This window comes from Notamacropus eugenii, chromosome X, assembly GCF_028372415.1.
Source record: "Notamacropus eugenii isolate mMacEug1 chromosome X, mMacEug1.pri_v2, whole genome shotgun sequence".
NCBI classification, from domain to species: domain Eukaryota; kingdom Metazoa; phylum Chordata; class Mammalia; order Diprotodontia; family Macropodidae; genus Notamacropus; species Notamacropus eugenii.
In genome coordinates this window covers 70,884,227-70,896,420 of record NC_092879.1, presented here as the reverse complement: position 1 = coordinate 70,896,420, position 12,194 = coordinate 70,884,227, and the positions used below count along the sequence as shown (strand labels likewise).

Sequence of the window (12,194 nt, the reverse complement as noted above, 5' to 3'; positions counted from 1 at the left end):
GCTCTTCCCCCTCAACCCAGGTTACAAGATGGCCTCAGAGGACCCAGGTTCCAATTCCTTCTATACTAGGTTACTTTGGATATCACTCCAGCCAGTCTCCTGTGCAAGATGAAGAGATGAGATGACTTCTAAAGTTTCTTCCAGTTCTGAATTTGAAATAAGAAATGGGATTTTATGCGGTAGGCGCCAGCCTACTGCAGCCTAGGCACTTGAATCATACCTTCCTGTCTTGGCACACTGAACACAGAAGGGAGAGAACAGCCTCTTTGTGGCAAGAAGTCTGGGGCCAGCTCACCAGGAACTGGCTGCCCATCTCCATTTGACAACTAGCAATCAGGTCTAACACACCAAAGTGCTTTCTTAAAACTCTGGACTTACCTTATAATTATTCCTCATAGTTCTGTTCGTTTTCTACAGGAAACATAAGAACATCAGGAAGGAAAAGTAATAAGAGGCTACAAGTATTTATTCAATCACAATACTTTGGGATTGCATGTACAGATTTTGAATGACCACAGGATCAAACTGGTAAAAACTAGGAAACTAGACTATTACAAATTCTATTCAGATAGTTGTTAGAAAAAATTCATTTTAAAAGGTAATAGCAATTCACAGTTTAGACTCAAATCCTCTCCTTTTCCTTCCATTATTAGTGTTTTAAACTATTTTTTAAAATAGCAGTCATTTGATACAAACCACTCCTGCTCCCCTAAAAGTTCACCTAATATTATTACTACAGTATACTCATCTGATCTAGACCCCGGATTCTGGAGCAATCAAATGGTTTTAATTTGGTGGGGGGGTTCATCTAATTCCTCTAGCATATAGCATTGGCATGAAGATCAATTTCAAAACTAGTTCACTGATGGAGGCTAATTAGGAGTAACTGGGGGAGGCCAACATCAGAACATCTTTCAAGAGATGCAAGTATTGCTTTCAAATACCAAGAATAAGTAAAAGAAGAAAAGTATAGTCAGAACTTGCTGCAAAGTAGAGGTATTACAGGCTGCTTTAATGAAAAGATAAAAAAAAATTATTTGCAATTATCTTTTAAAATTAATATATACTAATGGGGATTTTTACAGCCCTGGAAAATATTTAATTTGAAAGCAGCCCTCCAGCAAACATATCATTCATTTCCACCATATATAAATGGGGTGTCTGCTGAGTTGCGGGGGGTGATGGTGGCATGCTCTAGAGGAAAGAAGGAAAGGAGCCCAGGTCTTGGTGCCCAGGCTCTACTGCTGACCTAAGGCCAGTCATTCAACTTGTGTTCCATGCTCCTCAATCTGTAAAATGGGGAGAATGACCATAGAGGAAGCACTCTGCAGCAAAACAGAAATACCAGATACATGGAAGAGGGCTGCTCCAAACTGGCACTCCCTTTATTTACCTTTGGTTTGAGGATTTTCTCCCTTGGACATAATACCTGCTGCTTGACTGGTCCACTTGGACAGTAACTATACTTTTCCTGAAAAAAATAAAGTTAGTTGAAAGAGAAATACCACAGACTTTTAAGAAGACAATGGCAAGATATGCCTGAAGATGAAAATTTTCTATTTCAAAGACTTTTATGCACTGGACTTGGGACAGAGTGCACTAGACCTAGAGTCATGCGTGAAACACCTGGAGTCATACAACTGCTGTCTCTGACAATTGCTCATTGGCGTCTTTGGGCAACTGACTCCTGTGCCATTCAATCAGCCATCATTTAATTAGAGCCAATGTAGCAGGCATTGTGCCAGGCGTATGGATGGGAACACAAGGGAAACAATTCCTACTCTGGAGGAGCCACCTCCCAGGGGGTTGTGTGGGAAGAAGGCATGGTTAGCTCCTTTAACACCAAACCCAATTACTGAAGTCTAATATTGCAAGTAAATGGTATTCGATTAAACAGCTAATGAGAATAAAAGTGGATTTTTTTTCATTTTCTGCATAATGAGGACATTCAGGGAAGGGAGGTGGAGAGTGGTAAGTGAATAACTGAGTAACTGTGATCAGGATCCGTAATTGACAATAATGTACAATCAGCTCTTCCTCATGATTCGTATGAAAGCAAATTTTAAAATATGTGCAAGGGTTCAAAACAAGTCTTTATTAAGAGGTTTTACATGAGGCATAATACATTGCGCAAGAGGAACTTTCAGTGAAGCACCTTCCAAAATAGCCCTACTGACCATCTAGAAAGTACAGAAGACCAGACGTACATACAGTAGGAGGCTCCAGCATTGGGAAAACATTGTTGCTTGGAAAATAAGATGATTTTGTTCATTCTCTTTAACAATTTTCAGGACCTCATTCCAACAGTAGTGACGTGCTTCTGTTTACCTACTTATCTGAGCACAGGACTAGTAGTGGGGTTCCCATACCCTAAGTGAACACTTTTGAACTGCAGAGGAGAGGATTGGAATGTTACACTGGAAACTCATTTTAGAAATAGGAAAGAGACACACACCCCGCCCCCAGCCAAGGGATAAGAAAAACCTAGGGAAGATATAAAAAGAAATTGCGTAGCTTATATAGGTTAAGAAAGAATTCTGGTTAAGATGAAGCAAGTGATATCAAAGACTCTTCCAGAAGACTATTTCTCAAGCCTTGGCCTAAAAAGCAGCCTCTGCAGGAACTCTGGGAGGTTCTCCTTTCCATCCTACACTGAAGGGTAAGAATAGTGGCCCAATAAATCCAGACACCCTTACATTGTGCTACTTCTCAATCTTGTCAGTGTCAATCTCTTAACCTGGTTTTTACCTTTAATCATGTCTCCTCATTCCCTCAGTTTACTTTTCCTATTCACAAATACCTGAAGTGCCACATGGAAACACCAAGAACAAAGGCAATAAACCCCCTTATCTCCATCTCAGAACTTTCATTATAAGGAAGCTCTGATATTGAAAATTGATTTCTAGTAAAAATATCCAGACATGTAACAAAGTGACCTATGTAAAAGCCCACTGGAAAAACATGGAAGTCAGAGCTGGGTGAAATTCTCATTTGCTTAGTTCAAGGATTTCTCTAAAATTAGGAAACAATTAGAAAAATCAGGCCACAAACACTGGACACTGGTTTTTTCCAATGGCTGGAAAGAATGCTAGTCCAAGGCATCTTAATTAATCTCAGTGCTGTTATCTGTGCTCCCCCCTCCAAGCAAGAATTGTATTTTTCAATCTCTGTTGACACAGCAAGTGCCACATATGACTCAGCAGGTACATCAACACTTGTTACTGAATGGAACTTTGTTCTCATTAACAGGACGCAAGTAACAGGCTTTTTCAAGAACTGTACTTCTTGAGTGACTAAAATCACTTGGTCTCAGGATAACAGGAATGTTTTACTTGCTAGACAGTGCTTATTCAAACTATGGAATTATTCTGAATTAAGACAAATTATTGTTGACTAATTCAGTGTAGTAAAAAAAAAATCTAGGTTCTCTTTCAACAGTCAATTTACTAGAGAAACAAGACCCTGCTTTAGTACACGCTTCCTTCTATAAACCAAAGATGCTTTCATATGAATGGCTGTGATTTATTCCAGTTTTCACCCAAAATAATGTACTGAAAAATTCACACTGGAATTGGAATAAATCTTAATGTGCAACATCACAGTGAAAGATTAATGTCAGTGTCTGAAACCTGAGCACTTATCTACATGAAAGGAAAACAAAAAAAACCCCACAATCTAATGGCCTCAGCCATTTCCAGTGTAAAATGCAGTTTAATTTGCTTGATAAAACCTGCATGTGTCCTGAACAATTGTGTAAGTAATACAACAAAACACTGCAGAATATACTTTTGTTGTAAAAAGATGAAATTCTTTGCCAATCGATTCCAGCTAGTTGACTTTCTAACTTTTAATTTTGCAATAGCATAAGATAAAATGAAATGATATTGATTTCACAAACTACTGTACTATGAGGCACATGACTCCTCAGATAGAGCTGGAAGTAGTTTCCTGCATTTTAGCCTAACCATAAATACACTCTGTACTGATTTCCTTATTCTATCTGTTATCGAAAGCAGAGGCTCCTTTTAGTCTTGTTTGCCTTCCCGCCACTGGCGTGAGCCTTCATTCCACGCAACATAGACAAAGAGCGCAAGTACCACGTGAACAGCAACAACAGCAACAATCGCGGCATAAAAATAGCTGTCTCGGTCGGACATCCCCAAGGTACCTACAAGGGAAACAAAAACAACCAAATTGTACACACGTGGGGAAGAGGAGTTAGAAGTTGGGTCTGTGAAATAACTCGGCCCACTGGGCCAAGCCAATGATTCTGGAAGAGAACTCATTGTAATTAGAACTTTCTCTAGAACTTCATCTCCCCTTTGCCAATGTCTGTAAAAGGTGCATTCCTCAGCTCCTGCCTCCTATGCCAGACCCTGATCCCAGTGAGACACCAGAGACAACTTACAAGATTAAACTAAGCCATTTTGCAGAAAAAGATCAATAAGTAAGATGTCAAGCTCCAAATGAAGTAAACAACAACAAAAAAATGGCCTTCCTGGAAGGGACTAAGAGCAATCTGACTTTTGGGAAAACAGCCACAAAATCTTAAAGAAATCAAAATAAGAGTACTTAGTTAACAAGTATCAAATAGGTCATAAAAGAACATAAACAAGTTAAAATAAAACAAGATAAAAAATGTCTGCTTTCCTAGGTTTAAAATTACCTTCAAACACATAAGATTTAGAAGAAAAATATAATCCAATAGGTAAGGTGATCATTAAAGCTGTGAAAACCAGAAGAGTCTTCAGAGTCGATGTTAATGAGCCTTCATTTCTGAAATGGACAAAAATACATATAAATAAAAGTCAGGCTAATCAATAATGCAGTGTTCTGTGCTGGCAGCAGCCCATGCTAGGCACTGCATAAGCAACACACAGACCCAGACAAGCTCTACGTGTCTAAGGAACTTCAAATTTAGTTAAAGAAAAGGATGTGGATGGGAAACAACTAATAAAGACGCACAAAGCAACATATCAATAAGGGCAAATCAATACAGGGCAAGCTGATTAAGTGCCGAGGGGGTGAAAGAGGTGGAATGATCAGGGTCATTCAGAAAATTGCCCCAACACATTCCCTTAATATCTCTTCAAACAAATAACTACAGTACAACACAAGTGACCTTCGTTCATCAAAGTGGCTATGTTCCATATTTGTTGTAAAATACATCACTAGTGCTGTAAACCTCCCCCCCATCATCTTCCATTAGAAAATCAGAGTTTTTGGGGGGAAGGGGAGAGAAAACCTGGCCCCTAGATATAAAAAGTACTGAATTTTATATGCAGTCAGCTTTTAAAACTTGTTTTTAAATCAAAAATGTTATTGTGACCACGAAATGTCAAAGTTGAAAGGGGCTTTGAAGATCATGTGATGCCACCTCATCATCAGACAGGAAGTTGCTGAAGCAGAGGGAGGAAGTCACTTGTTCACGGCCGTATTAGTGGCTGAGCAGGACCTTCTTCCATGACACCCTGCCTGTGCTGTGCTCTGCGCAGTCAGGAACAAACCAAAAACACTGAAAAGTCCAACCGTCATACTGACTTGTTTTCCTAACATCACTCCTCCTCTAGATGGCCAAACTGCCCGAGTGTGGATATTCTGCTAAGTTGTTCTTGTTCAGCCTCAGACCAGCTGAACTACACCCAAGGCTCTTTCATCGAACTTTCTCAGGGGAATTTTTCCTCTTTCTCCTAGGTGTTACCACCCCCTCGAATTATCACTTATCATGATTTCTTTACATATCATATCCCACCATCAGACTAAGCTCAAAAGCAGCATCAGTTATTTAAGCTTGAACTCATTTCTTCCAAGGTACAGTGTTCTGCATATATTAAGGTAGGAGTTCTTAACCTGAGGTCTGTGACTTAGAAAAATTTTTTTGATAACTATATTTCAATAACTGGTTTCTTTTGTAATGCTATGTATTTTATTGCATGCATTCTGAAACATTCTGAGAAAGGGTCTGCAGGTATTTTGGTGCTTTTTCTATTTTTACATCATCCTACCCCCCATCAGTTGAACCTTGAGTTTATAGAGCTGTTACCAAGGGGAGAAGGAGAGAAGACAATCTGTGAAGTGCCTGATCCTGTGGATACAACTGGAAGCCAGTCTTCCCGAAGCTTGCCTTCCACTTACACTACAGGGGCTGAAGTACCTTGGCAGTGTAAGTTCATCTAAATACACACAACCAATCAATGCCTACCTCTATAGGCAAAATGATGCAGTATACTGATCAAACTGTTCCCCGTTTAGTCGTTTTAATGGCTGTCTCCAGTTGGCTGCAGAACCTAGCAAAATGCCAGCGTGCTGAAGGTAATTAGCCATTGGGCTTTACCTTTAACACATGGGGGTTTGAGAGGTGTGTGTGGGTGTGCGTGTGTGCACAAAATCTTAAGAATTAGAGCTGGAAAGAACTGTTGATATCATTTTGTACAATACTCCACTTTACAGATTGGAAAACTGAGGCTCAAAAGGGTTAAAATGACATGCTCATGGTCACATGACCAGCAAGTGGCAAAGCTGAGATTCAAACTCGGATCTGCAAACACAAAATTACAAGTTCTTTCCATTACAGCATGCTGCTCTAAATGATGCGTGGTGGCACAGGATATTCAAATAGCACAGGAATGACTGTGATTTAGTTCATGAAGTCCTGAAGTTCAGAATTCTGAGAAAGTATACCTGCTGAACTGAGCAGTGAAGAAAAAGTCTTAAATTTACCAGTTCAGAAAGAGCTACCAATCTTAGGTGGGATGAGCCAAAAGAAGTTTAAAAACAGCCATCTTTACCAGTTTCCCCAACACAGATTGGACTACGGTATTTGCTGTTTTAAAGCTGCATCTGTGGTGACTGAAATTATTTTCAAGTAATGTAATTGGAAATCTACTACAGATGTTTAAAAAAACGGTTGGAGTAAAAACAAGACAATCTTATTTCATTCAAGCACTAGCGATACAGATACTTCTATAACTCTGAGATACTTCCAATTGCTGTCTTTATTACTCACTTTGCCATATTTGAACATTAGCACTACTGGCATTCTGGACTGTGACCAGGGAATGCACAGAGCTGAAGGTCCAGGGTAAGAACACACTAGTTCTCTTGGTTCAGCTGATGCCTCAGCTACCTCAAAGGCAGGATTCAGTATCTATCCCCAAATAAAGCACTTGATCTTATCCAACCCAAGAAAAAAAAGAGAGAGGTTTGCTGAATTAAAATTTGACTCTGTCTACAATAAAAGTCACTACTGGTAGAACTCTGGAAACAAGGATAGGAGTGGGGCAAGGGTTTAAAGTTAGTCTAGAAAATGCTGCTAGCTAGGAGCTTCAATACTTCAAGGACTAAGGATTTCAATGGTGTGAATGACTGCTCCCTTTGGAATCTTTCCATAGCTTATTAGATGGTTTTTGTGAGCTGCTGTGGCCAAAAGATTAATCACCCTGCAGCAAACCTGGTGATAAAGTCTTTAAAACTTAGTTTGGTCCCTGGATAGCAGATATAAAGCCCATCCCTGTTGGAACTATGTGGTACACAGTGGAAAGATTCTGGATCTGAATTAGATAAATTGGATCAAATCCTAGCTCTACTACTTAATATCTGTGTAAATATGAACACAAGTCACTTCCTTTCTCGGAGACTCAGTTTCCTCATTTGTCATTGAATTAGTTGATGAATGGTCCCTTTCCAACTCTAAGTAGGCGTCCCTTGGGGTTCTGTCCTGGACCCTCTTCTCTTTTCCTTCTAGACTACTTTACCTGGTAATGTCCCTCAGATTTCATGAATTTAATGACCATGTCTATGCTGATGATTCTCTAATACACTTATTCTGCCCCAGCCTCTCTGCTGATTTCCAATCCTGCATCTCCAACTGTCTCTCAAATATTTTGAATTGAATGTCCAGTAGACGTCTTCAACTCAGTATGTCCAAAATAGAACTCATCTTTCCCCCAAAACCTTGCCCCCTCATACCTTCCTCCCAGTCCTTCAGAATGTCAAACAAGGAGTCATCCTGGACCTCCCATATCCAATCTGGTGCCAGGGCCTGTCGATTTCACCCTTGCAACAGTTCTCTAATATGCCCCCTTCTCTCGTGTGATTGCCATAGCTCTAGTTGCAGGCCCTCAGCATTCTGGGATTACAATAGCCCACTGGTGGGTCTGTTCCCACTCTAGTCTATCCTCCAATTCAGCATTAAAGTGATTTTCCTAAAACAGGTCCAACCATATCTCACACATGTACATTCACACCTCCCTCTATAAACTCTAGTGACTTCCCATTGCCAAGAATAAATACAAAACGCTCTTTTTTGGCATTCAAAACCCTCTTAATCTGCCCCCTCCTACCTTTCCAGTCTCTTACACTTCATGCTTGTACATGTGCTCTTTCATCCAAAGACATTGGTCTCCCTTCTCTGCTCTGACTCCTGACCTCACCTTTAGGTCTCAGCTTCTACAGGAAACTTCCCTAACCCCTCCTAATTTCAATCTCTTTCCCTCCATTACTTCTTTCCTAGCTATCCCATGTATACCTTCCTTAGTTTGTATTTGTTTGCATATTGTCTCCCCCCCTAAGGCTGTAAACTCCTGGAGAGCAAAGAAAATCTTTTGCCTCATTTTTGTATCTCCCAGAGCTTAGTACAATGCCTGGCACATAGTAGGCATTTAACAAATGTTTACTGGTTGATCAAATTTAGAACCCTCTAACTTTTCAGCATGGTAGAACCTGGCATAGCTTATGCTCCATACTAAAATGGAGCATGGGAGTTCTAATGCACCAAGGTAGATGTTAAAAAAAAAAGTCTATTTAAAAAAGATTTAACATTCAATTGTCTTTCCTACTATCTCCCCAAAGAAAACTGCAAGAGGTGGATTTTTCACTTCTGTATATTTATAGAAAGGGTGGGCTATCATATTCTTTGTAAAGCAAACAAGTTTTCCTTAATTTGAACAGGGCTCTCTCAGCCTTCTCAATTCAACTGTAAACTGGTGGCTTAACAGGCAGTGAAATTTATTTGTTCTCAAGGGCCACTGGCTTCAAAGGACTCTCTCCAGTGGATTCATGGTTCATAAATTTGGAGCTGTATTGGGACCTCAAAGAATCTAACCCTTTAATCTTCTGAATGAAGAAAAGATAGCCTAAAAGAGTTAGGTAACTTGCCAGAGGTCATACGGGATGTAGGTAGAGCTACATTTGAACCCAAATCCGTTGACTCCAGAGCTAGCACCCTTTCCCCGAATTTTAGTGGTCCTTCAGTCTAAACTGTGTTGTAGGCATTGGCCTTGGAAACAGCAAGTCCTGTGTTTGAATTCCAGCCCTGATCCTTCTTAGCTGGGTGACCCTTGATTTCCTCACCTGCACCTCTTTTGCAGGGGGGTGGGGGGGGGCTTTTAGGATCAGATGAACTCAAGTGGGGTAACTGCTTCAAGTTAGCACATAAATGCCACAGTACTGGGGACAAGAGGTGGAACTGGACACCCACACCAGAATGACTCAGGGCAGAAACTTGGGTGTTTGGTTAAGAAAGAAAAACTAGTCTAAGGCAGCAGGGCAGATAGGGATCATGTTTGCTCCTAGGCCCAGATGGCAAACCTGAAGCAGAAAGCAGGTGAGGCAGTGGGCTCAGGCTGCCCTGGGCTGGCAGCACCCCGGGCAGGTGGGCTGGCAGCACCCCGGGCAGGTGGGCTGGCAGCACCCCGGGCAGGTGGGTTGACTCTTGGCCCCGCCCTTTCCCCCCTCCCTCCATCCTCGAGTCAGGCCCTTCCCAGCTGCGGCCCCGCTCCCCCGACCCGGATCTCTTCCGGGTGGGGGGTCGGGGCCCTCCACTCATGGCGGGCGGGCTACCTCAGCTCAGGCGGCTGCAGCACGCTCAGCGTCGTCTTCTCGAGCCGGTCCATCTTGCCTGGCGCCGGGTAGGGGGCGACGTTTACGGCACGCGCTCTAGCTCGCTCACGCACTCGGCCCACCCAGGCTGGGACGGGGGGAAAGGGAGTGAAGCCCTCCGCGAGGGCGCCCCGTCAGCTGACCCCGGGCGGCGGCACGCGCCCTGCCCCTAAGCCGGGAGAGGGGAGGGGGCAGAGGGCAGAGGGGTCTGGGCTTACGTGAACGCCTGCGTGGGGTCACGTGGCGCGCCAGGCGTGGGCGCGCTGGATGCGTACGCCCCGCCCCTTTTCCGGGCTATATCTCAATGTCCGAGAATGTGGGCTGGCATTGGCGTTGTATGCTGGGGCTCAGGCTTCTGGGGCTCAGGCTTTCCTAGCTCCTAGATCTAGGCCAAGGGAAGGACTTTCACGTTGCCGTAGAAGCCTTCCTTTTAGGGACGCGGGTCTAGGCAAAGTCTGTGTCTCGGCCAAGGCACCGCAGCTAGGACCAGAAGCCAGTCCTTGGGAGTCGCAGTCTGGTCAGATTAGCCTCAGCTCAAACTTCTCTCCCTTTGTATTCTCCCATTTCTTCTCCTCCTAGGCTACTGCCTTTAAGTGTTTGATCTTTTTTCTCTTTACTTCTCGATCTCAGTTCCTCTTTTCTAACTTAGTTTTATCTTACCAGGAGGCCCAAAGGGGCCCAACTTGCCTTCCTTTAGATTAGCTAAAATTTGGAGTGACTATAGGAAAGGGAGAGAAAAAAAACCGATGGGGTTTCATTTAGAAGCTTTTCAGAGAGAAAATTGAGTAAAGAAAATAGTGATTTTAAGTGAGAACCCAAAAAAAGGTCAATTGGCTTAATAGTGCTATTTCAGGGCTAGGTACAACCGATTCCATTTGGAATTTTTGTTTAGGAAATGCTTATGATTTGATTAAGAAAGAAATCGAAGTGATTGTAAGCTGAAAGCAAATGAATTAAAAAAAACAAATCAAAGCTTTCTGGATCTTAGAGATTAAAAACTGTGGGACGAAAAGCACAGTGCTTACTTGGTAACTGTTCTCTACCAAGAATTCTAGTTATCGAACTAGCAGGTGGTCTTTCTGTTAGAAAGCAAGAAAGGGAAATTATCATAACTACATAAAGCGAATTTAAGACCGAGAGAAATCTGGCCGGGCAAACAACACTGAGGAACATTTTCCTCTTTTCCTACACCCCCTGCCTACCAAACATCGTAAACGGACAAAACAGACTAGCAGATTCCCGTGCAGAAATAAGAATGTTTTCGGAAGTCCTTTTAAGTTTTTCTCTACCTTCAGGGGAGCTTGGGCCGGTGGTGGAGAAAGGAGCAAGAGAGCTGTGAGAAAAGCCATTAAGCCTCTGCTCGTGATCCGGAAATGGGATTTGAGGGTAGGGTGGAAGATACAGGTTGTTTTCCTAAATTGTGCTTAACAAAGTATCAATCCTGATCATAAAATAAATAAGTTGCAATCTCAAGCCTTCTAAATTTTTCAAACATGCCAAAGAATCACTACATTGTAGATTCTATAGAGGCAGCCCTGTGTTGATTGCTTTGTATCTTGGGGGCCAAGCAAGCGTGTGGAGCATTCATTATTAAAATAATACAAAAGATACCGTAGCAGGAGGGTGATACGTAGAATTAAAAGACCTACTCGTGACATCTATAATACAGCAAATTTATTTATCCAGTAGTATTTGGAGCAACAGGAAAGGGGCAACCAGACAAGCTTCTGATGGGAAACGATTGAACAAGTTATGTTTTAAAGGAATATAATGGGATGTTCTCGTAAAACGGTTAAATGAAAGAACCTCAGTAAATAAGAGAACATTTCCATGACATTATGCGGACAGGAGAAGCAAAGTCAAAAAATGACGAACGCCGAATACCATTATGTAGCTGATGACAAAAACAATAGCCATACATCCACGTCACAGATAAAGAAGCAGGAAAACAAGGATGTGGGGGTGGGGGAAGGGTAGTACTGAGTTTGAAAAGTCGGTAATTAAGCATCCTCTGGGTTGGTATAAACAATCAGTAAATAACCCAGGGCTACAGACTCCTCTAACAATTATTTGCAGTCTGCTGTACTTCCATCCTGCAAGCTCATTTTTCTTCTCTTTTTTAAAACTCTGTACATTTGAATGCCTGTGCTTGTTGATGAAAGCCAAAATCTGTATTTGAAAGAGCTTTGCCATAGAAGAAGAGGGCAGTCCCCATGGCCCCCTCTGGCGTAAGCCTCCATATTTTTTTCCCCATACATAGACGACTTGAAAATTCCTGTATCCTCTTACTTTACATTTGAGTGACTCAAATAGTC

At 42.0% G+C, this 12,194-nt stretch overlaps 1 protein-coding gene across 1 annotated transcript; it reads right to left on the bottom strand.

Annotated features, from left to right (window-relative positions):
* Window positions 1-2,072: 2,072 nt before the first annotated feature.
* VMA21 (vacuolar ATPase assembly factor VMA21) lies at window positions 2,073-10,189 on the bottom strand. Its single transcript, XM_072626645.1, has 3 exons — window positions 9,841-10,189; window positions 4,667-4,776; window positions 2,073-4,168 (listed from the first exon to the last, which is right to left on the bottom strand). The coding sequence occupies exons 1-3, from the start codon at window positions 9,891-9,893 to the stop codon at window positions 4,026-4,028; spliced, it is 306 nt and encodes a 101-aa protein (XP_072482746.1). The 5' UTR covers window positions 9,894-10,189; the 3' UTR covers window positions 2,073-4,025.
* Between the last annotated feature and the right edge of the window lie 2,005 nt (window positions 10,190-12,194).